General features: G+C 40.2%; 1 protein-coding gene and 1 long non-coding RNA gene across 4 annotated transcripts in view; one reads left to right on the forward strand and one right to left on the reverse strand.

Annotated features, from left to right (window-relative positions):
- Positions 1-15439, reverse strand: part of WDR44 (WD repeat domain 44) — an 85811-nt gene extending 70372 nt beyond the window's left edge. The window contains exon 1 of the mRNA XM_025852759.2: positions 14964-15439. Coding sequence (XP_025708544.1) covers positions 14964-15040 — 77 coding nt within the window. The 5' untranslated portion in view covers positions 15041-15439. The remainder of the gene's footprint in view (positions 1-14963) is intronic.
- Positions 15440-15557: 118 nt separating this feature from the next.
- The window catches only part of LOC141370377 (uncharacterized), a 52469-nt gene continuing 45146 nt past the window's right edge, over positions 15558-22880 (forward strand). The window contains exons 1-2 of one of the 3 annotated variants that reach the window (XR_012374373.1): positions 15558-15683; positions 18771-18921. This is a non-coding gene — a long non-coding RNA (uncharacterized lncRNA). Of the gene's footprint in view, positions 15688-15951; positions 16152-18770; positions 18922-22880 lie in introns of those variants that run through there. The other 2 variants (XR_012374372.1, XR_012374371.1) reach the window with 2 other exon arrangements.

Here is a 22880-nt window from a genome sequence, read left to right on the forward strand (position 1 = left end):
GACATGGAAGGAGGAGTACAGAGTGAGTCAGCTGGAATAAAGCTGGGGAAACATTTTTCTTATAGGAAGGTGACTACCAAGGGCTTAACAGAGAATTACCCTATAGCTTGATTTTGTTTTTATCCTCCTCTTCTTCTGGCCTTTGCCATCAGGCAAAGATAAAAGTAAAATGAGCTTAAGCAGTCTGTCAGGGAAAGGAATCGAGCAGAACAAAGAACAGTTTGCCGGTACAAAAGAAGGTGCTGGGATTGTAAGGCCCCTGAGGTGACTAGGATATGAGCACAGATAAGGCCTTACCAAGTCATTAAAGTACGCAGGTAATTCAAGAGTTCTGATTTCTAAAGCCCAGTAAGCTGAAACAGGAAGATCTGATGGTAGACTAAAGACCAACACGCAAATGGCTAGGTCTAAATTAGGAATCAGAGGGGTTCTGGTGATCAGAAAACCCTGACGTGAAGATTGTCTCCCCACTTAGGTCAGGCAGGAAAATGACATCAAACACAAAGCCAAAAACAAAAACAAAAAAAACCCAGGGTTGAACAAAAATTGCAAATAGTTCAAATTTAGATGATACTGTTTTATCTTTTAAATCTTGCTCTATAAATAAAATCTTAAAAAAAAAAAAAAGGCGGGGGGGCGGGGAGCGGCACCTGGGTGGCTCAGTCGTTAAGCGTCTGTCTTCGGCTCAGGTCATGATCCCAGGGTCCTGGGATGGAGTCCCACAGTGGGCTCCCTGCTCCGCGGGAAGCCTGCTTCTCCCTCTGCCCCTCTCTCCCGCTTGTGCTCTCTCTCTCTCAAAAATAAATAAAATCTTTGGGCGCCTGGGTGGCTTAGTTGGTTAAGCGACTGCCTTCGGCTCAGGTCATGATCCTGGAGTCCCGGGATCGAGTCCCACATCGGGATCGAGTCCCACATCGGGCTCCCTGCTCAGCAGGGGGTCTGCTTCTCCCTCTGACCCTCTTCCCTCTCGTGCTGTCTCTCATTCTCTCAAATAAATAAATAAAATCTTTAAAATAAATAAATAAAATCTTTTTAAAAAGTTAAAAATAAATAAATCTTGCTCTAAGTGTATTGTTTTTAAAATTTGGTATGCAGTATTATTCATTAGAATTGAAGTGTATATACTGATTTTATTACATTCTTTAAGATTTTATTTATTTATTTATTTGAAAAGAGCGCGCAGGCAAGCACGCTCAGGAAGGAGCAGAGAGAGAGGAACAAGCAGATTCCAAGTTGAGTGTGGAGCCTGATGCGGGGCCCAATCCTACTACCCTGAGATCATGACCCAGGCCAAAATCAAGAGTCAGGCATCCAACCTACTGAGCCACCCAGGTGCCCCAGGTACATTCTTATGGTAAGTTTTACTAATCATATATGAAGCAATAAAATCACCCATAGAAAGTGGTAAGTCAGGAGCGCCTGGGTGGCTCAGTCGTTAAGCATCTGCCTTTGGCTCAGGTCATGATCCCAGGGTCCTGGGATCGAGGCCCGCATCGGGCTTTCTGCTCAATGGGAAGCCTGCTTCTCCCTCTCTCACTCCCCCTGTTTGTGTTCCCTCTCAGTGTCTCTCTCTGTCAAATAAATAAATAAAATCTTAAAAAAAAAAGTGGTAAGTCAAATAACACCTTCAACTAATAACAGTACTCAAATTAAAGAAATGAGATCTAAGAGAAAATCATTTGCTGGCCTTTCAAAATCAAATCATTTGTAAAAATAAATCAATCAAATCATTTGTGACAGCACCACACCCATTCTCACAACTCTATTTTAAGTTGGCTGGTACCAAAAATGACAATCCCAACTAAACCTGAAAGTCTAGGAATAGCAGGAAAAAAGGTGTTAGGCAATCACAAATGAGTCTTATTTTCCTAGTATAACCCATAATGTCATGTTTTAACTAAGCAGTTGAAAATAGGACTCATTCATATTTCCCTAGATACATGGCAACACTGATTTATTAACAAGATTAACAAAAAGCCAAGAATATAGTTATAATTATCAAATAGCGAATTAACTGACTCCTCAAGATGTGAATTACTACTTCGATTACTCTTTGAAAGGCCATTTTAAGTTTTAAATACCATGAAAGCCAAGAAGTAGAACATATCTAAAATACCTAATAACTATTTTATCCATGATATTAATGGGAATAGATGGTGAAGAAAATTTGGCACAACAGCTCTGTTTTTTGAAAGTAGGTTTTGCGGCAACATTTATAAATAATCTGCAATGAAATCAAAGAAAACTTCATAAAGAAATATAATTCTAGTCACATATAAAGTAATTACAAACTTAAAGTAGATCCTTAAGCAAGGATGTGTATTTTGTCTAAAATGATAACCTGATTTTTCAAAACTCACTTACATAATTCATGTAGTTTTATGCCATATTCCTGAAAGAACATCTTGATAATCTATTTACTGACAAAAATAACAGTAAAATATATCCATTCTCTGGGCCTACTCAAGAGTTCTAAACTAAAAACATTCTTTTTTGCACATTTACAGACATTCAATAAATACCCACATTAAAACAATAACTCCAGGAGAGGGCATCTCTCTCACAATGCCCCAATTTGTCACAGTGGGTTGGATAAAAGTCACATCTCTTAATGATTTAAAGTAATTTTCAGTAAAATCATAAAGAAACAGGTAACTAAATTTATGACTTCCCTAGTCAATACCAATGCAGTCATGCTAAATCACTTTGTAACTTACTTTTTATTTATTTATTTTTTTATTCATTTGAGACACAGAGATACAGAGAGAGAGAGAGACAGAGAGAGAGAGAGACAGACAGAGAGAGAGAGAGAGAGAGAGAGCGCATGAGCAGGGAGAAAGGCAGAGGGAGAAGCAGGCTCCCTGCTGAGCCAGGAGCCCGATGTGGGCCTCAATCCCAGGACCCCTGGGATCATGACCTGAGCCGAAGGCAGACACTTAACCATCTGAGCCACCCAGGTGCCCCTGTAACTTACTTTTTAAAAAGTAAACAAACAAGAGGTTGGTCTACAGGCCATATCAGAAGCTTTAGCAAGTTAATGTGCTGATATGATTTTGCAAGTTATCTAAAACATCCAATGGTGTACTAATCTTAAAAAGTAAATGCCAGGGGCGCCTGTCTGGCTCCATCGGTGGAGCATGCGACTCTTGATCCTGGGTTCTGAGTTCAAGTCCCATGTTGGACAGAGAGCTTACTTTAAAAAAAGGAGGGCGGCGGCGCCTGGGTGGCTCAGTCCTTAAGCGCCCGCCTTCGGCTCAGGTCATGATCCCAGGGTCCTGGGATCGAGTCCCACATCGGGCTCCCTGCTCAGCCAGGAGCCTGCTCCTCCCTCTCCCGCTCCCACTCCCCGTGCTTGTGTTCCCTCTCTAGCTGTCTCTCTCTGTCAAATAAATAAAATCTTTAAAAAAGAAAAAAAAAGTAAATGCCAATAACTTCTAAGGTCATCCTATATAAAAATTAGAGCTTTAAAGAATCTGTCACAACCCCCCCTTAAAAAAAATTTTTTTTTAAAGATTTTATTCATTTGACAGACAGAGAGAGAGAGACAGCAAGAGAGGGAACACAAGCAAGGGGAGTGGGAGAGGGAGAAGCAGGCCTCCTACTGAGCAGAGAGCCCGATGTGGGCTGATCCCAGGACCCTGGGATCATGACCTGAGCGGAAGGCAGATGCTCAACAACTGAGCCACCCAGGCAGCTCTAAAATTTTTTACATAAATCAATTCTATGATCAGTGAACTGATTATTCAGACTTTGAGATTCTTTACTTTTCGGAGTTTACTGCTCATCACCAAAGATGGGCAGAGGAATAAAAATCAAACCAAACCATTTATTTTGTTTTTAAGTTTTTTTTTAATTTACTGCTATCCGTGACAAAAAGGCTTGATGGGAAAGGAGGTTGTAAACTAATGACTGAACTAAGGTTTTGGTGTAACTGATAGCTTTTAATTATTCATGTTCTCCTTCCATATCATCAATAATAGAAAAAGGAGTATATTTCAGTATATTTAATATTAAGCATTTTATTTTATAAATTTGATTACTGTGCTTTATGTATTTGAATTTCTACTTCTGCATTCTTTAATGAAACATGTATTAAAGACTTGGTAATAATCTAGATAAATCTCAAATTACCTAGAATGCTTACCCACATAAAACATTCTGAGTGGCAAGTGTATTATTTATTATAAAAAAGGTTATTCAATCTTATTTAGATCTTAAATAGTAATTACTGATGCTATTTTTCTAATTACTTAGCTACAAGGAATGCATTTTTCCCATTAATTTGACAGCCAACAGAGGTTTGATTAGGTGGAAAATATTAATAACTACCACATGCATTCATTGTGACTGCTAGAAAACACCTTTGAAGGGGAAGGGAAAAAAAACACACAGAAGCATTGTGTTCCCAATTAGTGGCTTATAGCCAAAAATATGAATCAGTTATACTAAAACAAAAACAAAAACAAAACAGAAAAAAAACCCCACAAAACTGTGGCCTAAGTGAACAACTGACGACAATCTACAAAACAAATACAGGAAAAAAATCTAGGATCAAGACTTTCTGATGTGGTACAGAAGCCCAATCAGCAGTGGCTTACATCTTGAGTGGTTTTCCCTTAGGAACAAAGAACATACCTTAAGAAATGTAGTTAGCAGTATCCGGGATTCCAGCTCTTGCAGTAGCAAGGTCATTTTCTGACCTAGCTACTGTACCATAATCAATACCATCAAAGCTTTAAAAGAACATTAAAAATACTGTTTAGGGGCACCTGGGTGGCTCAGTTGGTTAAGCGGCTGCCTTTGGTTCAGGTCTTGCCACATCAGACTCCCTCAGTGGGGAGCCTGCTCCTCCCTCTCCCTCTGCCCCTGCCTGCCACTCCCCCTGCTTGTGTGTGCATGTGCACTCACGCTCTCTCTCTGTCAAATAAAATCTTTTTTAAAAATACTGCTTTTTATTGTTTTAAACAAATTATACATACGCAAATGGCAGGAGAGTAAGTCTTATCATTCTAATAATTCACATTTAAAATATAACCACAAATGTTTATAGTTTAGAAAAGGAAAGTAGGGAGAGACCTAATGTTTTATTTTTTTAAAGATTTTATTTATTCATGATAGACAGAGACAGGCAGAAGCAGAAGCAGGCTCCCAGGGAGCCGGATGCAACACTCGATCCCAGGACCCTGGCATCCCGACCTGAGCAGAAGGCAGACGCTTAACTGACTGAGCCACCCAGGTGCCCCGAGACCTAATGTTTTATATCTTCATTCAAAGCCATCATCTAATTACCACAAAGTAGTGAAGTTCCACTTCTGTTGGCTGGCCTTTAACTACCCTGAGCTGAGTTTTATTTGCAAAATTAGGATAATAATTGTCCTACCTATCTCACAAAAATTGTCCTGTCTCACAGAGCTGCAGGATAATTAGAAGAGATTATGTGACTAAAGAAGTACCTTGAAAACTAATGCCCAACACTGGCTGATGGTTTGTCATTACCATCCTTTATATGTAACAACATGTAGGACTATACTATTTCTTTCTTATTATGAACCCATTCATCCCTGGAAGAAAAAGTTGATAACAAGAAATTGATATGACTATGGGATAACTGGCAACGCCTCCCAAGGCTTCACTGTTAACACTTAATATGTGCTGAGTACAAGATGTCCTCAAGTTACAAACATTCCATAGATCCAAACCATTGTCCTTGCCTCAGCCCCCTCCATTTCCTCCCTCTTTGCTCTTATAGGAACTGGGGTGGGGGTGCAGATTTGAGAGAACTAGGAAGTCCAAAAGTAGAAGAAAATGTGAAGAGAAGTGGGACACCACAAAGCATGCCTACTTACCATCCCTATCATCATCTAAACCTTTTGTTGCTACTACATAGCAGCTGTAGACATCTCTGTGCTGGGAAATAAGGCAAAGGTTAAAAGTCAACAGCCAAGAGCTATGACCTGAAACAAAATAGGGATAGTAAAGTTCACCTAAAGGAAAAAAGACTGATCTCAGTCATTAGCTTTAATCTCTAAAGCCAACCCAATAAAGATAAAATATCAATTGCAAAATATTGACAAACCTACTCACTTTCACTCACAAATGTACTAGTTTTATCGAGCTACCTATTTATTCTTTCTGCTCACCTATCTTCCACTAACCCAATAAACCTACCCCCACCTGTGATGCTAACCAATCCCACTTACCAACACATTCACTATACCCTATTTAACCAATCTTTCCCTAACTCTTCCCAAAGACCCACCCATTGTATTTCAGCCATCAGGGTCCCTTCTCAGTCCTAAGGGACAGTAAGTTATTATATGCTAGTGAACCTCTGTACTAATGACATCGGGTAAGCAAAGGAGAAAGATGGGGGTAAATGGGGTGGAACTGGGGCTGGAGAAATGTTCAAACAACCTGCCATTTCAGTTTGACATGAGTAGATGAGCACATTTTAAAAGATTTTTTTAAAAACACACAAATTATTAATAGTACTGCTAATAACCAGAAAAATGATTCCCTCAGTCTCCCAATTTAAACAGACTTTCAGGAACAAATTTGAAAGAGAACTATGGATATTAAGTTCATCCATGGCTCGTTTTTCCAGTTCGAGAGCAATGCCAGAAAAAAAACACTCCCACCTCTTCTCTTGAGCCTACTTAGTAACCAGGATGCTTGCTTCTGAGAAAGTGGGTTTGAATACAGCTCTACATTCTATTTATTGGTTCTCTAGAAAGTCTGACCTGTGGTTCCTAAGAATGCCCACATTCAATGAGTTTGTACTGGAACAGTCTATGACAATTAGTAGTGCTCAAGTGGGTTTTACACAAGTATGGCTTGCTCTGTACAGGCTGCCTACTGGAAAATATTGTTAAGGTTTTCTGTCAGAAGTTTCCAAAAATATTATGCTTCACGCTTTTAAAAACAACACTCTTTATCTCCCCCCCCCGGCTTTCTATATAAAAATGTTCAGGATTAGGGCCCTGTGGACAAAGTAAAACTTTTACTGCCCCTAAATCTATTTGTGCAACTAAAATTAAGTTCTCCCTAGAGCATTATCAGACTTCAACCACAGTTTTGAGTAGGATATACTAGTCTTAAAATGAAGCCATTCAAATCATGATTTCAACAAAAATTCAAACTAGGAAAATTTAATCATTTCACAAACTTATCATCTTACTACATAATTTTCTAGTTCAACAAGATAAACATGTTTTGAAAAGTAAAAAAAAAATCTTAAGACTGAAATTCTACTTTGATTTCTAAAAAGACATTACTTATCTATGGAAACAGATACCAATACTGGCTAAATCATTATCAGATTAATCATGTCCAATTCAGTTAACCCAAGAGATTAGTCGTGCATATTTAGAAGTCATTACTACACCACACAGTATTAACAAGCATGAGCACCAAAACAAACACACAAACACTAACACATAAACAGTTTATCAATCCTAAATATGGCCTCAAAATCTTTTTTTTTAAAGTAAACTCTATCCAACGTGGGGCTCGAACTCATGACCCCTAGATCAAGAGTCACCAGATGCCCCTTATTCTCAGCAAGACAAGTAGTAAACATTTATAATTAAAAACTATTTCATTTATATGAATTCTGAGGTTTTTAAGAGATAAAAGAATGCACTTGTCAACTAAATAGAAAGGCTTATAATAATGACCCACACTATTCAGTCTTTACCTTTCCTTTCCTATTTATTTGAAGGCTGCAAAAGAAAGATAACCTTTCCTATTAAATTTCTAAACAATTTTCTCAAATTAAAATGAATTAATCTAAGGGCCATTCTTTCTATAACCTACAGAAATCATTTTTGTTAGAAGCCAGATTACTTATTTGGTAGCTGCTGATGAATCAAGGTGCTTTTAAGTCACTTCAGCTAGTTTCTGATGATACTGAGTCTAAAATCACATTTGCAAATATTATTTCTTAAATGGTCACTCTTGATCTTGAAATTTATTCTGGCTGTTATTACAAAAGGATGGCCATTGGATGTCAGTGATGTCATGTATTCAATCCTCAAGACAATAACTAACAATGGAACTGGGAACATTAGTGTGAGAACTGTGGCCTAAATGCATTCTTGTTAAATTCTGTATGCTTAAAATGTTTGGAGACAAAAAGGTTTTGCGGACTTAAAACTAATTGACCCTGATGGAATGCCAAACTGTAAATCGCCCGACAGCTGCAGCTGGTAATAAAATGCTAAAACCTGAAGAGCTTTAGTAAAACCTGATTATATGGTAATCCTAGTATCTGAGACAAGGCAAAGGAGCTAGAGGAATAACTGATAGGCTGGTTGCTATGGTAACCAAGATAAATTTGTATACTGACTGGGGAAAAACATTGGGGTTGCTATCAGGTATGAGGCCCACATTATGTTTCATGTGCTTTTTCCTCAATTTTGAATCACGAGATGACAAACTAACACAAAGACCCCTCGGTTTGAAATAAGAGAATGGGGTTCTGCTTGAAGAGTAAGGAAAGCACCCAATTAAAGGTTTAGCTGTTTAGCTGAATAATATCCCACAGCTAAAAGAGAACAGACCTTGTGAAAGTTTGTAGAAATTAGTTTAGCTCTGAGTAGAAAAAAAGAAATGTAGGTTATTTATCAATTCAAGTTATCAGGAGGACATCATAAAGTACCTATAATTTTTGTTACTCTAAATTTTGTTTGAGGTATTTCTTATGGGCTATTATTAATCTCCTACAAAAAGGATTATTTAATTCACACTGTGTAAATTTGAATCTAAAACAATACTAAATGGTGTGCTTTGTTTTATCTCAGTTATCTCTGCTCCAAGAAGCAGCCTTATAACCTGGTCTCTATAACGGCTGCTGGGGCTACCTTCGCCACCTCTACCCCAATCACCACACCCCCAACAACCAAACCCATCCTCCACCTACACTATCCCAGGAAGTAATTACCAGAATTGCAGGCAGAGTATGAGGAGGAAACAAACAGCGTCTTTAAGGGGCTTGCCTGGCAAATTCACCTGACTTTGTCAAAGTTAAAACAATAAAGAGAAAACATGGATGGTTGTGTAGTATAAAGGTCACCCAGTAAGTCTCAAATAGCAACAATTAAAAACTATTTTCTGTTCTGTATGCCCACCATTTAACTGTCAACATCCTAAAACTATACAGGTTTTTAACATTTTAAAAATCAAATTTCATCTACTCTATTTTATGTAGTAGGTTATTACAAGAACCGAGTCAAATTTTCAGTTTACAGTAGTTTGTACAGATTCAAATTGAGCCCCCAAACTGCCATACTAAAACAGACTGCCCTACCTCCATGACACTAAATTTAGAGCCTGAATTTACCTTATATGTAGGTTCCCCCCAACTTCAACATGTTACGTGGGTGTGATAAACAGCTTTTACAAATACAGTTCTATCAATCCACAAAGCCAAAAGCAATCAACAATAATCCAGGATTTATAAATATAATCTGATTAAATGCCAACTCATGAACAGCCCTTTTAAGGATTTTTTTCTAAAGTAACCCATATGGCAAAAACATTTTTTATTGAAACTTGTATCAATTTTCACTTCAGAGGGAAAGGTTTCTAATGCCTAAGTAAAGGGGCACCTGGGTAGCTCAGCTGGTTAAGCGACTGCCTTCTGCTCAGGTCATGATCCCAGGGTCCTGGGATCGAGCCCCACATCGGGCTCCTTGTTCATCGGGGAGCCTGCTTCTCCCTCTCTCTATTGTTCCCCTGCTTGTGCTCTCTTGCTCTGTCAAATAAATAAATAAAATCTTTAAAAAATAATAATAATGCCTAAATAAAGTGAGAAGCTATGTTTTCAACAAAGGCGGCTATGCAACTTTTTGTTTTCAGATTGAACAATTCTTCAGGACAGTTTGATCTCAGTTCTCATGACTTAAAAATCAAGATTTCACCATTACTCCAATCTAAAATGATAGACTATTGGGGCAGCTGGCTGTCTCAGTCAGTGGAGCCTGAAATTCTTGATCTCAGGGTCATGAGTTCAAGCCCAATGTTGGGCATGGAGCCTATTTAAAAAAAAAAAATGATAGACTGGGGTTCACACTAACTAGACTACTGAAACTGAACTAAATAACAATCACTATTCTTAGAGCAACTATTCTGCCACCAGTTTTCATCCTCATTTGGAGAAAATTAGTGGGCAAAAGTTAGAATCCTAGACAGAACTGTCCATGTCCTCTGACAGCAACAAAATAGAATCACAGTAGATAGAAGACCATCTTAAGATCCCACTAACAGAAGGTGGGGGGAAGACCCCCATCAAAAGGGTAAGTGTCAGTAACCTAGAGCAGGGATAGCTAGCAATACTTACCCTCCTTCCAGAGAAAAGGCAGCATGGTATAAATGAGGAATCAGAATACTTGGGTTCTAGTTTCAAGTCTGCCACTAATCAGCAATGTGTTGACTTCCCCTCTCTGAGCCTAGGTTTCTCTTTCAGTTAAATGGGAGGGCTGGGCTGAATGATCTCTGATCCTTTCCTAAAAATGTCACCATTCTATCCATCCTTTCAAGGCCTCAAAAATATTTTGGTTGCCACTAAAAAAATAAAGAATGCTCAAAATGTCACATTTATTTTTATAACATGTTCTCACTGCCAGCGTTTAGTATGTGTATGTAAAATCCACACAAACTAGCAAGAGCATTCATCTCATATATAATTTACCCAGTAAACATTTTTTAAAATCTATGGGTCTAGGGGTACCTGGGTGGTTAAGCATCTGACTCTGGCTCAGGTCTCTATCTCAGGGTCCTGGGATTGGGTCCCTGCATCGAAATCCCTGCTCAGCGGGTAGTCTGCTTCTCTCTCTCCCCCTCCCCACTCTTGTGCATGCATGCACGTGCTCACTCTCTCAAATAAAATCTTTAAAAAATTTTTAAAAATAAAATAAAATCTATGGACCTTAAAAAAAAAACATAAAATAAAATCTATGGGTCCTGAATCATGTACCAAATACCATCATTTGTTAAACTAAAAACTAAAAAAAAGGGCGCCTGGGTGGCTCAGTTGGTTAAGTGTCTGCCTTCAGCCGAGGTCATGATCCCATGGGTCTCCTTGCGCAGCGGGAAGCCTGCTTCTCTCTCTCTCTCCTTCTGCCACTCCCCCTGATTGTGCGAGTGCTCTCTCTCTCTCTCAAATAAATATTAAAAAATCTTTTTAAAACTAAAAACTAAAAAAAAAATCATGGCAAGATTTCCCAATAAAAACTTACCAATAAAAGCACTATTAAAGCTCAACACGATGAGAGACTTTTAGAGTTGGAAGAGTTCTCAGAGTGTAATCTCAATTTAAAGATGAGGAAATGAAATGACTCAGAGTCCAGGGCTTTTTTCTACTATACCACACTTCCTCCTCCCTTTCCTGCTTTATCAAAAGACAGCATAGTAGCAAAAAGAACACTAGACTGTGAAACTGACCTGGATTCTAGTCCTAATTGCCATTAATTGGCTGTGGCACCTTGGACAAGTCGCTTTCCCTCCTTAGGCTTTGGTTTTCACAATAATTTATATGCAGAAATTTAACTAGATGCCCCTTCTAGCTGTAACATTTTTTTTTAAAGATTTTATTTATTTATTTGAGAGAGAGAGAATGAGAGATAGAGAGCACGAGAGGGAAGAGAGTCAGAGGGAGAAGCGGACACCCCACCGAGCAAGGAGCCTGATGTGGGACTCGATCCCGGGACTCCAGGATCATGACCTGGATCTTATTAAATTCCTATCTGTCAGGGCAACCCTCTTGGGTCCCCTCCCTCTTTGGGAGCTTTGTACTCTCACTCAATATCGCTCCATAAACTTTGCTTTGCTGCCCACCCAAAAAAAAAAAAAAAAAAAAATTCCTATCTGACAAAACAAAATGAACATTCCTGAAAGAGAAAAATGGGAATTTCTAGCCAAGAGAACTGAACAGTGGGCTGCTAGTTTTAAATAGATGCATCAGTTCAATTCAGCAAGCTGGTCCTAAAGCATTTTACTCCAGAATCTCTACACACAAATGCATACACACAGTGTGGGACAGCTATGATGTACTGGAAAAAAAATACTAGACTTGGAGTCTGAAGAACTGGCTTCAAATCCCAGTTCTGTCACAAGCTGTGTCTCATAGGCCAATTCATTAACCTCTCTGAGCCAAAGGTTCCTCATATGTTAAAATGGAGAAAACAAGGAAATCTGACCTAATACATCAATCAAAAGAAAGCATTATAAATGTGGTATAAGGGACACCTGGGTGCCTCAGTCGGTGAAGCATCTGCCTTCAAGCTCAGGTCATGATCGCAGGGTCCTAGGATCGAGTCCCGCATTTGCTCCCTGCTCTGCAGGAAGCCTGCTTCTCCCTCTCCCTCTGCTTGTGCTCTCTTGCTCTCTCTCTCTCAAATAAATAATAAAAAATCTTAAAAAAAAATAAACGTGCTAATATTGCAAAGCTGGGCGATTGGAGAAGACCGGCCACTGTGGAAAAGGAGGCTGTACTGGAATCAAGTCCTTCTATTTAAAAACTGGGCTGAGTTTGAACTTTCAAAGAGCAGAACAACAAAGCTGAAGACACCACTGGAGGGGAACAAGAAATAAATCAATTTTAGGAAACAGATTGTGTACTTGGATTCTGATTAACAAAACATATGAGATAACTCTCACTTGCCTATCAGTTTACTACAATTTGATGAAGATGGTCTGTGTACTGTGGCACACCCAACAGCAAGGAACATTTCTTAAAGTTTGCAAACTCAGTCTGTTAACCTCTTAAGAGTTTGTATGGTGTGCCACTCCAATTCATATCAAGGGACAGAAGATATTTCTGATGACCAGATATCTAGTGATAGCATGTGTTTCCACAAATCAAAAGATTTCTCACTGCATTTCTCTTCACGGTACCTTATGCAAGAGACAAAACCAGTCACAAAGAACAGAGGAAATGTTAACGATGCCAACCTTTATCAGTCCTCCCAGTACTGCTAGTTCTTTTCAGATGCAATTCTCCAGATGAATCCAAATCTGCTCCCCGCCCCCCCCACTAATACAGAATGGAGCCATGAAATTCACATACTGACACTATAGCTTTACCCACAGAGTTCAACAGGATTAGTATTTGGAGAGGTTGGAGAGTTCACAGTTAAAATTAGAAGGCAGGGTCCCAAGAGACGTTTTTACTTTTCACCTACTATCAGAGGATCAAAGTGCTTGAGAAGCTCTATTATTCCATGAGCCAAGAAGTCATTCTATCAATTCTATCAAAATGACTCATTGGGTTTAAATAAGTTAAATAGCTCCAAGTTCTGCATACTTCCTCCCAAAGTAACCACCGTGTGAAGTTAAATTTGTTAATTCCAAGAAAGGAAGAAGGGAATAGACATTTGGGTTCTTTCTCTGTGCCAGGTACTAGGCTGGCTAGACAATAGACACTCCTGATATAACTGTCCTTCAAAATTAAATGTTTCATTCATTGAAAGAAACAATATTCACGTATTTCTAAACTGATTACGATCATATACATAGATTATTTCCTTCCCCCACTCCACATACACACACTCAAAAGCACTAAAAGATTAGGTCTGTCATTTAATCTAAATCAACAGTTCACTACTTTGAGGGGAAAACCACAAAAACAAAATTTAATTTCAAAGGAATCCAATCTATTTGGAAATCCAAAAGTATTTTCAATCCTCTAACATCTAGCTATTAACTTGCTGAACTTGAAGGAGACTCAATGCCACCTCAAGATTGGCCACTGCCACCCAAAAATCTCATAATAGTGATAGGAAGGTTGGTGGAAACACATCTGTGATCTACCAACGTACATTTCTTTCTGATTTTGCTGCTATAACTTTTTTGGTATATGTTATATATAAAATATATTAGGCTTTAGAATGACTTCTAGAAAGTACAGATAATTTTATTTGCATCAAACACGGTCTTTCTTCCAGGGGGTAAGTTTGGGAATTGTAGGCAGTTGAACTCCTGTAACCGTATTAGTGTCTACTTCCATTAACATACAAATTTTACCAACTCTCAAGTTCTTACAGCATGAAAATATATTTCACTGCCTCTACTTCCACACAAGTCCGTAGAAGAGTTCGGCAAAATAGCTTCAAACCCTGTTTCAACTTTGAAAAGTGGAAGAGTGGGTAAGCAGAAGTCTCAGTCAAGCGAAGCATTCCAACTACTGCACTTCCTTACACAGAATCTCTCATACTAATCATCACTAAAACGTCTTGCAGAATTAGATAAATAAAACAAAGCTGTGGCTCTCCTTCCAACCACCAGATTACTCAGCACTTGTTTGTATCCCTGTAGTTGGTTATGTACAACTGAGTCCGGCTACCCTTTTAGGATGGCATTCTCCCTAATGGTAAGGACCTTGTCTCCGATTTCCTTTGCCTCACCGTTAAGGTGCTATTTTAATAAAACACTGTTGATCTAGAGAACATCAGCTAGAGCACTTTCCTAAGTAAAATACCCAACCATTCCCCCGCTCCTTTTCCTTCTGTGCAACGAAGAGGACGGCACAGAGTTACAGCTACCTCTGAAACGAACAGGTAAGTTAGCGGCAAAGAAAAAAACCAACGGGAAACGCAATTTCTTCTGTTACTGCTCCTTTAATCTGTGGTCCCCAGGGCCAAAACGGATGTTTCGAAGGTAAAGCGCTGAACCCCACAAATACAAATCGCCGGCTCTCGGGCACGTAAGCTGTCCCACCTCGAAGAAGCCTGGACAGGACGAGAGAGGGGCTCCTTAGCCCCAGGGGCCGCTCACCAAGAAAAGGAGGGGGTTTGGCCCAGGTGGGCGATTCCCCCTCCCCCGACTCCCTCTGAAGTGCCCGAGTGAGACACAGAGGAGCAGCGGTGGCGGACACAGAGGGACCTGGGAGGGGTGCCGGGGGAAGGCACAGGGGAAGCCGGGGGACTGGAGCGCCCGGCTTCTGGGCCAGAGCTCCAGTTACTTACCCTACAGGGTAGCCGCCCCCTAGGTGCACATCTTCAGGGGCATCAAAGAATTCCTCGGTGTCGCTTTCCGACGCCATTTATAGGACACACCCGCGGGTGAGGGGGCCGGCGCCGCCTGGAGAGAGGGTGACTTTCGTCTCCTCCTCGTCGTCTTCCACCCCGGCGAGACCGTGGGGAGGTGGGTCCCAGGCGAGGAGAGGGACGGGGGAGACGATCTAGAGTGAGGAGCCGGTGAGGGGCAGGGGGGCCGCCGTCAGCTGCCGGGCTGTGGGAATGACCGGCCGAGCGGCAGCCTGAGGAGGCGGCGGTGGGTCCAGGAACTGTTGCAGCCGCCGCTCCGGGCGATAGGTGTACAAGGAGAGCGAGAGAAGAGGCGGTGGCTCTCTGTGGGGGAGGGCGGGCGCGCCGACAACAGCAGCTCCAATTTCTCCCGCAGCAGCAGTTACAGCAGCTGGGAGAGTCAGTTGCCCGCAAAATACCGACGCGCACCTAACCTCGCGAGATTTCGGGAGGGGCCGGTTAAAGCGTGGGCGGGGCGACGAGGAGGCGGGGGCGGTTCCAGAGCGGCAGCGCTCAGATTTCTTCTACCCGAGAGGCCTATCAAAACGGCGCAAGCGCGTTGAGGGCGTTCGGTGACGGCCGGAAGTAGCCGAGGAGGGTGGAGCCTACAACCTGCGCAGGAGCGGCGTGGTGCCTTAGATCTGAGCGAGCGAGCCCGACGTAGGTGGGGTCCGGCTGATCGTCTTACCTCTAGTTCTGCTGTTCCAAAGAGAGGCATCTTCGGAGGGGTGGTTTTGAGTCTGCTTTTTTCCCTTGAGAGGAAATGCTGTCGGGAAGCATTGGCACTGTAGTTTACATTTATTTACGTCGTCTTAATTTATCCCAGCCCGGAATATCCCACCCTAGGGCGTAGGCAGGTCCACCTCCTCGAGTGTTACGGGAATAACTCGTCCTATTTACTACAGGATCTCTAATTGGGATCCCTAAATACGCTCCTGCCGGCCAGAGGGTGGGGTCCATGAGAGATACGTGGGGAGTGTGCCAGTTCCATGAAGTAATGATGGATTTATTGCCGGAGCGGAGCCAGCATAAGGCCTCCAGTTACTCTTTCTCTACAGTATTTGTTGCTGCCCACACTTAATGTGAGAGAAATTCTTGCAGACTGGCCAAGATGCGGATCAGTCCATGGTAAATATATATTGAACAGATACCGTTGCAAAGCTAAGAGCTAGTAACTTAATTCTGACCCTTGATTGCCCTATGTCCAGTGATGAAAATACAAAAGTACTTTTTTTTTTTAAATTTTATTTATTTGACAGAGAGAGACACAGCGAGAGAGGGAACACAAGCAGGGGGAGTGGGAGAGGGAGAAGCAGGCTTCCCGCTGAGCAGGGAGCCCGATGTGGGGCTCGATCCCAGGATGCTGGGATCGTGACCTGAACTGAAGGCAGACGCTTAACGACTGAGCCACTCAGGCGCCCCGCAAAAGTACTTTTTGGAAAGACCAGATGTTCTTTTTTTTCGGATCATTCACCACCAGAGTGATAACATTGACTTTCTATATGATCCCTGAATCACATTTGTTTCCCATTGAAGTCATGACAGGAAGGCTCTCAGAACTGTTTGCTCAGCCTCAACTACTGCTCAAGATGGCAGCAGGAAAGACTGGATTGGGTCTGGACACTTGGCCTCAGAGGCTAAAATGAAATGAAGTTCTAAATTTCTCCTTGTAAAGCAACCAGGAAAAGACCTGGCGTTGTCTGGTCTACTTGAGTAAAACCAAATGCCGTATATTGTAACTTCTGTAACATCTCAGGGAATTCAGGGGAAACACTGCATGTTCAAATATGGTAATATTTTTTTGCAGCAAACCATATAATTATTCATATGGAGTAAATGAATAGCTGTGAATAGCCTCATTCAGTTCAGGTCAGATAGTCCTGCCAAATAAGCTTAGGTTAGGTCAATTTGACTGTCAAGTAAGTTACTAAAAATACAAAACAAAATTTTTAGTTTCCAGAGCCTTTTGGATTTCAAAATTGCAGACAAGTGATTTCTGGGTCCTTGTGTCCTTTTGTCACAATCTAGTAATTATTAGCTTTTATGTGTTTTAACCATGTTAATTTCCCAGGTATAAAACTGTATCTCCACTACTAACTTTTTATTTTTGTTGCTCACTAGAAAAGATATGCTTTTTTTCCTTATGGATTGTGAAAAGATAAAAGTAGACAGACTACCTGAATTTATTCTCTTCCTAGTCATCTAATAGTGAATATATGTTTGCCTTAAAAATTAAGTTTGGTGTTGGGGTGCCTGATTGGTTCACTTGGTAGAGCATGTGGCTCTTGATCTTGAGGTCCTGAGTTTGAGCCCCACGTTGGGCATAGAGATTATTTAAAAAAAAAAAAAAGAAAGATGAATAAGATAATTTAGTTCCTGTCTTCCAGGAGCTCACAATGTAGGAACAGATCCAAATATGGATTCCTAATTTGGTGCCTTTTTTTCACTATACCATATCACCTTTCTTGGATCTTCTTTTTTCTCTCTTGGACCTTTTAAGGTACCTTAAACATTATGCTTAGAAAAAAATCAAAGTGGAGAAATGATAAGCAGAAAACATTTTAGAGCTATTAAAGTTGTCTGTTTAAATGCTTTTATCAGTTATGTGAGGAAGTGAGTTTCTGGTAACATCAAAACACGTGTGTACTGAGTGTCATAATTTTTTTTTAAGATTTTATTTATTTATTTGCCAGAGAGAGAGCATGGGAGAGAGAGTGAGAGTACAAGCAGGGGGAGTGGCAGGCAGAGGGAGAAGCAGGCTCCCCGCTGAGCAAGGAGCCCTATATGGGACTCCATCTCAGGACCGTGGGATCATGACCTGAGTCCAAGGCAGATGCTTAACCGACTGAACCACCCAGGCGTCCCAACATGTCATAATATTTTTTAAAAAGATTTATTTATTTAGAGAGTGAAAGAGAGCATGAGTTGGGGGAGGGGCAGGGGCTTGATATGTGACTTGATCCCATAAGCCTGAGATCATGACCTGAGCCCAAACCAAGAGTTGGATGCTCAACCCACTGAGCCACCCAGGCACCCCTCATAATTTTTTTAAGGTTTTCTTTTTAAGTAATCTCTACACCCAATGTGGGTCTTGAACTCACAACCCTGAGATCAAGAGTCACACACTCCACTAAGTAAGCCAGCCAGCCACCTCTCCCCACCCCGTGTCATCATTTTAAAAGATGCTTTGCCCAGGGCACCTGGGTGGCTCAGTTGGTTAAGCAACTGCCTTTGGCTCAGGTCATGATCCTGGAGTCCTGGGATCGAGTCCCGTATCGGGCTCCGTGCTCAGCAGGGAGCCTTCTTCTCCCTCTGACCCTCCACCCTCTCATGCTCTCTATCATTCTCTCAATAAATAAAAATTTAAAAAAAGAATCTTTTAAAATAAAAAAATAAAATAAAAGATGCTTTGCCTGAATCATCTAAATTTTTAAAGCAGCAGGTTTTAGGTTTAGTCCAAGGGAGTAGTTTTAAAGCTTTTCTCCTTATTAGAAATGAAACTTTTTAATCAAACCTAATTTCAGGCAAAAGTCTACTTATCATAAAAAGAATAACTGCTCCAGCTGAAGCAGGAATAGTTCAGGTCCCTGAGGGTCCAGAGACTGCCCCAAGGTACCGTTAAAAAAACTGGAGGCTACTGGTCCAAAGCTGGGGTAGGCAAATTATGGTTCACTGGACAAATCTCTCCCACTGTCTGTTTTTGTAAATATAGCAATTCCCCCTTATCTATGGTTTTGCTTTCTGCAGTTTCAGTTGCCCAAGATCAACTGTGGTTCAGAAGCAGATGCTCCTCCTTCTGACGTGTCATCTAACAGTACATCAGAACACCTACATCATTTACCTCCCTTTATCTCCTCACATAGGCATTTTATCATTTCATATCACCACAAGAAGAAGGGTGAGTACAGTGCAATAAGATATTTTGAGATAGACCACATTCACATAACTTTTATTACTAGTATGTTGTTATAATTATTCTACTGTATTATTAGTGTTGTTAATCTTCTACTGAGCCTGATTTATAAATTAAACTTTATCATAGGTATGTGTGTATAGGAAAAAACATAGTATATATAGGGTTTGGTACTCTCTGTAGTTTCAGGCACTGCGGGGTTCAGTTTCAGTGGGGGTCCTGGGACATATTCCCCATGGATAAAGGAGGAGTACTGTAAAGTTTTATTGGAATACAGCCAGGCCTAGTTGTCTATGTATTGTATGTCTGCTTTTAGGGCAGAGTTGAGTAATTAGGACAGAGACTGTATGGCCCACAAAGCCTAAAATATTTACTACCAGGCTCTTTACAGAAAATTTTGCCAACGTTTGGTCCATAGGATACTACTTTCTAGGGTACCCCAGAACTGAAAGTACATGCATATTAAATGGTTATTTGAATTAGTTTCACAAGAGAATTGTATAATGCCACAAAATCATACATATAGATAAGAATGAGGATAAAACTGTTTCCCACCCGGCTCATTCCTAGTGGCTTTAAAAACTACCCAGGTCTAAGGCTAAAGTGGGTTTCAGGAACTTTTTCTGTCTCCTTATCTGTACAGCATAAACTCTACTTAGGAGTTACAAAGGCGACAAGTCACAGTCAGTGTATGGAACAATTTGTCTGTGGGATGATTGCTCTCTTCACTTGGCAAGAATAATACAAACTGGCAGTATACTTGGAGCCAATTTTCCTCCAACCACAAGGGTAATCACTGGGAACATCAGTGACAAGACTGTCACGGGTGTAGGCTTTTGTTACAAACAAGAGCTGAAGTGATAACTCAGGGAAAAACTTTTTATATACGAAGTTAGAGGATTTGAGATACAATATTGACATGAACTGATTTAATATTGCAATCTCTGGGAGAGTTTTTATAGATTTTGAAGTATCAGAATCCATAAAAGAAAATCATTCTGAAACTGGCCAAAATTTCTCAGGACCAAGCTAAAATTCTGTAATCATCAACCTTCAATTATGTTTGAAAGGTCAGCTGTGTTCCAGATTATGATGGTAAATATTTAAAAAATCATTTCTATTTGGCTTTGGAATCTTTATATCTTTTTTAGGTCCATCCATACCACTTTCTTAATGATGTTTTCTCGATATTAATATTAAAATGAATTTTCAATCTCTGAGCACAAGAACTGAAAGTAGGGAAAGAGAGTCTAGAAATTTGTTAAGAGATGCAGAAAAAAAAAAAAGATGCAGAAAAGCCAGCTTGGGATTTAAATTGTCTTACTATTATGTAGTGGAATACTAAGTAGCCATGTATGACTGTTCAGGACTCTGGAATAAAGCTAACTGGGATTATCTTAAACAAAACAAAACAAAACAAAACAAACGAATTTATTCATTTGCATAATCAAATATAGACTGCTATAACGCTTGTCTGTTCATTTGTGATAAATGTATTGGAGAAGAATTTGAGCATAAAGCGAATTTTGCATTCACTTAAGTGTGATTTTTGTCAGCCAGAAACACTAGGTAAAAGCAGAAAAGTACACCCAGCTGAATCAAGTCACATAGGAATGCACAAAATACACATATATCTGCCTCAGACAACCACCAGCTACCTCAGTTCATTGTGTGTGTTTTGAGTCACACACATCCATATCTAAGCGTTAGAACTTTCCTTCAGAGTCTGATTTCAGATAACCCTCCTTCTACCACTTCACAATAACTCACAAGCTACAACTCCTCTGATACCCATTTCCACAAGCAAACTTCAGGTCTTTTTCAAAATAAAGTGCTCTATGTGTTTCATTATTTATGTGTTTATTTCACAACCAGTTAATAGGTATAAAACTCGGTCACTACCATTTTTATTAGGTTTGTATGTTTTTGTGTATGTGTCACCAACAAAGGTTTTGGTTTGGGTTTTTGGGGGTTTTTTTAGAGCAGTTAGGTATTATTCAGTTTTCAGAGCACATGTTTTCTTGGTATGTTTTTTTTTTAAATTGTTTTATTTGAGTGTTACGTTAGTTTCAGGTGTACAATATAGTGACTTCACATCTCTAGATACAAAGTTTTTTTAAAAATATTTTTTATTTATTTACTTCAGAGAGAGAGAGTGCGAGAGAGAAAGAGAACGAGCAGGGGGGAGGAGCAGAGGGAGAGGGAGAAGCAGACTCCCTGCTGAGCAGGGAGCCCGATGTGGGGCTCGGTCCCTGGACCCCGAGATCATGACCTGAACTGAAGGCAGACACTTCACTGACTGAGCCACCCAGGTGCCCTGTCTATACACAAAGTTTTTAAATGGTGTACTCCTAGCCGCATTTTCCACATAAACCCTGGGGTTTCTACTGAACAACTTTGTGTAGTGGAGTGATTTTTAGGAAAGCATATGCTACCACATGGCAGCTCTGACTGTAGTCCAGATGAAGCAGTTTAGGTATGGCTGGATCCAGGGTCCAATATATCAGTACTCTCTCTCTTCTTGCCATCTCTCATCTTTGCTTATCTCTGCTTCTTTTGGTGATGTGGCTTCAATTTTCCTATCACAGACAGCTTCCTTCTTGAAGTCAGTGAAGAGGGCTGCAGGCATTAGTTTACAATGTCTTAATAATTCTCAATCCCAAAGGAAGTGAGACTTTTTTTGTCCCAGTAGTGGTATAGTAAGTCTCAGAGATGATGCTGATTGGCCTTAGGAAATTCCTCTAGCTAAGGGCATAGAGAACTCTTGTCAGGCCTAGGCCAGCTGATTCCCTGCTACACACCAAGTAGGGAAAGACTACTGTGAGTATCTTTCTCACTAGGACCACATGGAATATGCAATGGCTGTTTTTTCCAAAAGAGGGCTACTAGCAGACAGGAACAATGTGCTAACCACAGTTAATAATGGTTCAGTCTCTGTATTCATTGACATGACAAAAGCTCACGATGTGTTAAATGAAAACAGATGTTATGAAATACTGCATGTGGAATAATCCCATTTATGTAAAATCATTTATCTATGTATATGTATATATAAGCATAGAGAATTCTGGAATAATGCTTAGAAATGATTGATGATGATGGTCTTTGGCTGCTGATTAAAGTAATAAGAAATATGTACCTTATTTATACCTTCATATAATGATTGAGTTTTCTACAGTGAGTGTATATTACTTTTTATTTTTATTTTTTTATTTTTTAAGATTTTACTTTTAAGTAATCTCTACACCCAAAGCGGGGCTTGAATTCACAACCTAGAGATCAGGAGTCATATGCTCCCCTGACTGAACCAGCCAGGTGCTCCATATTACTTTTTAAATGAGGGAAAATAGGGGCGCCTGGGTGGCTCAGTCAGTTGGGCGTCTGCCTTCAGCTCGGGTCATGACCCCAGGGTCCTGGGATTGAGCCCCACGTTGGGCTCCCTGCTCAGCAGCGGAGTCTGCTTCTTCCTTTCTCTCTCCCTGCTCATGCTCTGTCTCTCTCTCTCACTCTCTCTCAAATAAATAAATAAATAAATAATCTTTTAAAAAATTTAAAGAAATAAAATAAATGAGGGAAAATAGTAAAAGAAAATATATAACCAGTAGACTTAAATACAAAATAAAGAGCTGAGATTTGTTGCCCTTATACTACACAACTATGAGTCCTGGGCCTATTGCAGGTGTCACACTTAGCTTCTAGACCAGTTCAATAAGTGCCACTAAGAAGCTGAACTTGGAAAAAATACCCACAAAGCAAATCTTGGAATGTAGGTAGTTTACCAGTGTAAAGTACTATTTTTTTGCACTGCAGGCCTGACACACAGAGAATGGTAATGGGAATTTCCAAAGCAACTATGAAATGATGGATTGATGTGAAGCTTCTAGAGGCAAAGTATAATATTAGAGGTTCACGTCTAATAATATGAACTAATCATAATTTTGTTT

Source organism: Callorhinus ursinus, unplaced genomic scaffold, assembly GCF_003265705.2.
Source record: "Callorhinus ursinus isolate GAN/ISIS: 27379988/994484 unplaced genomic scaffold, GSC_fseal_2.0 scaffold33, whole genome shotgun sequence".
Lineage (NCBI taxonomy): Eukaryota > Metazoa > Chordata > Mammalia > Carnivora > Otariidae > Callorhinus > Callorhinus ursinus.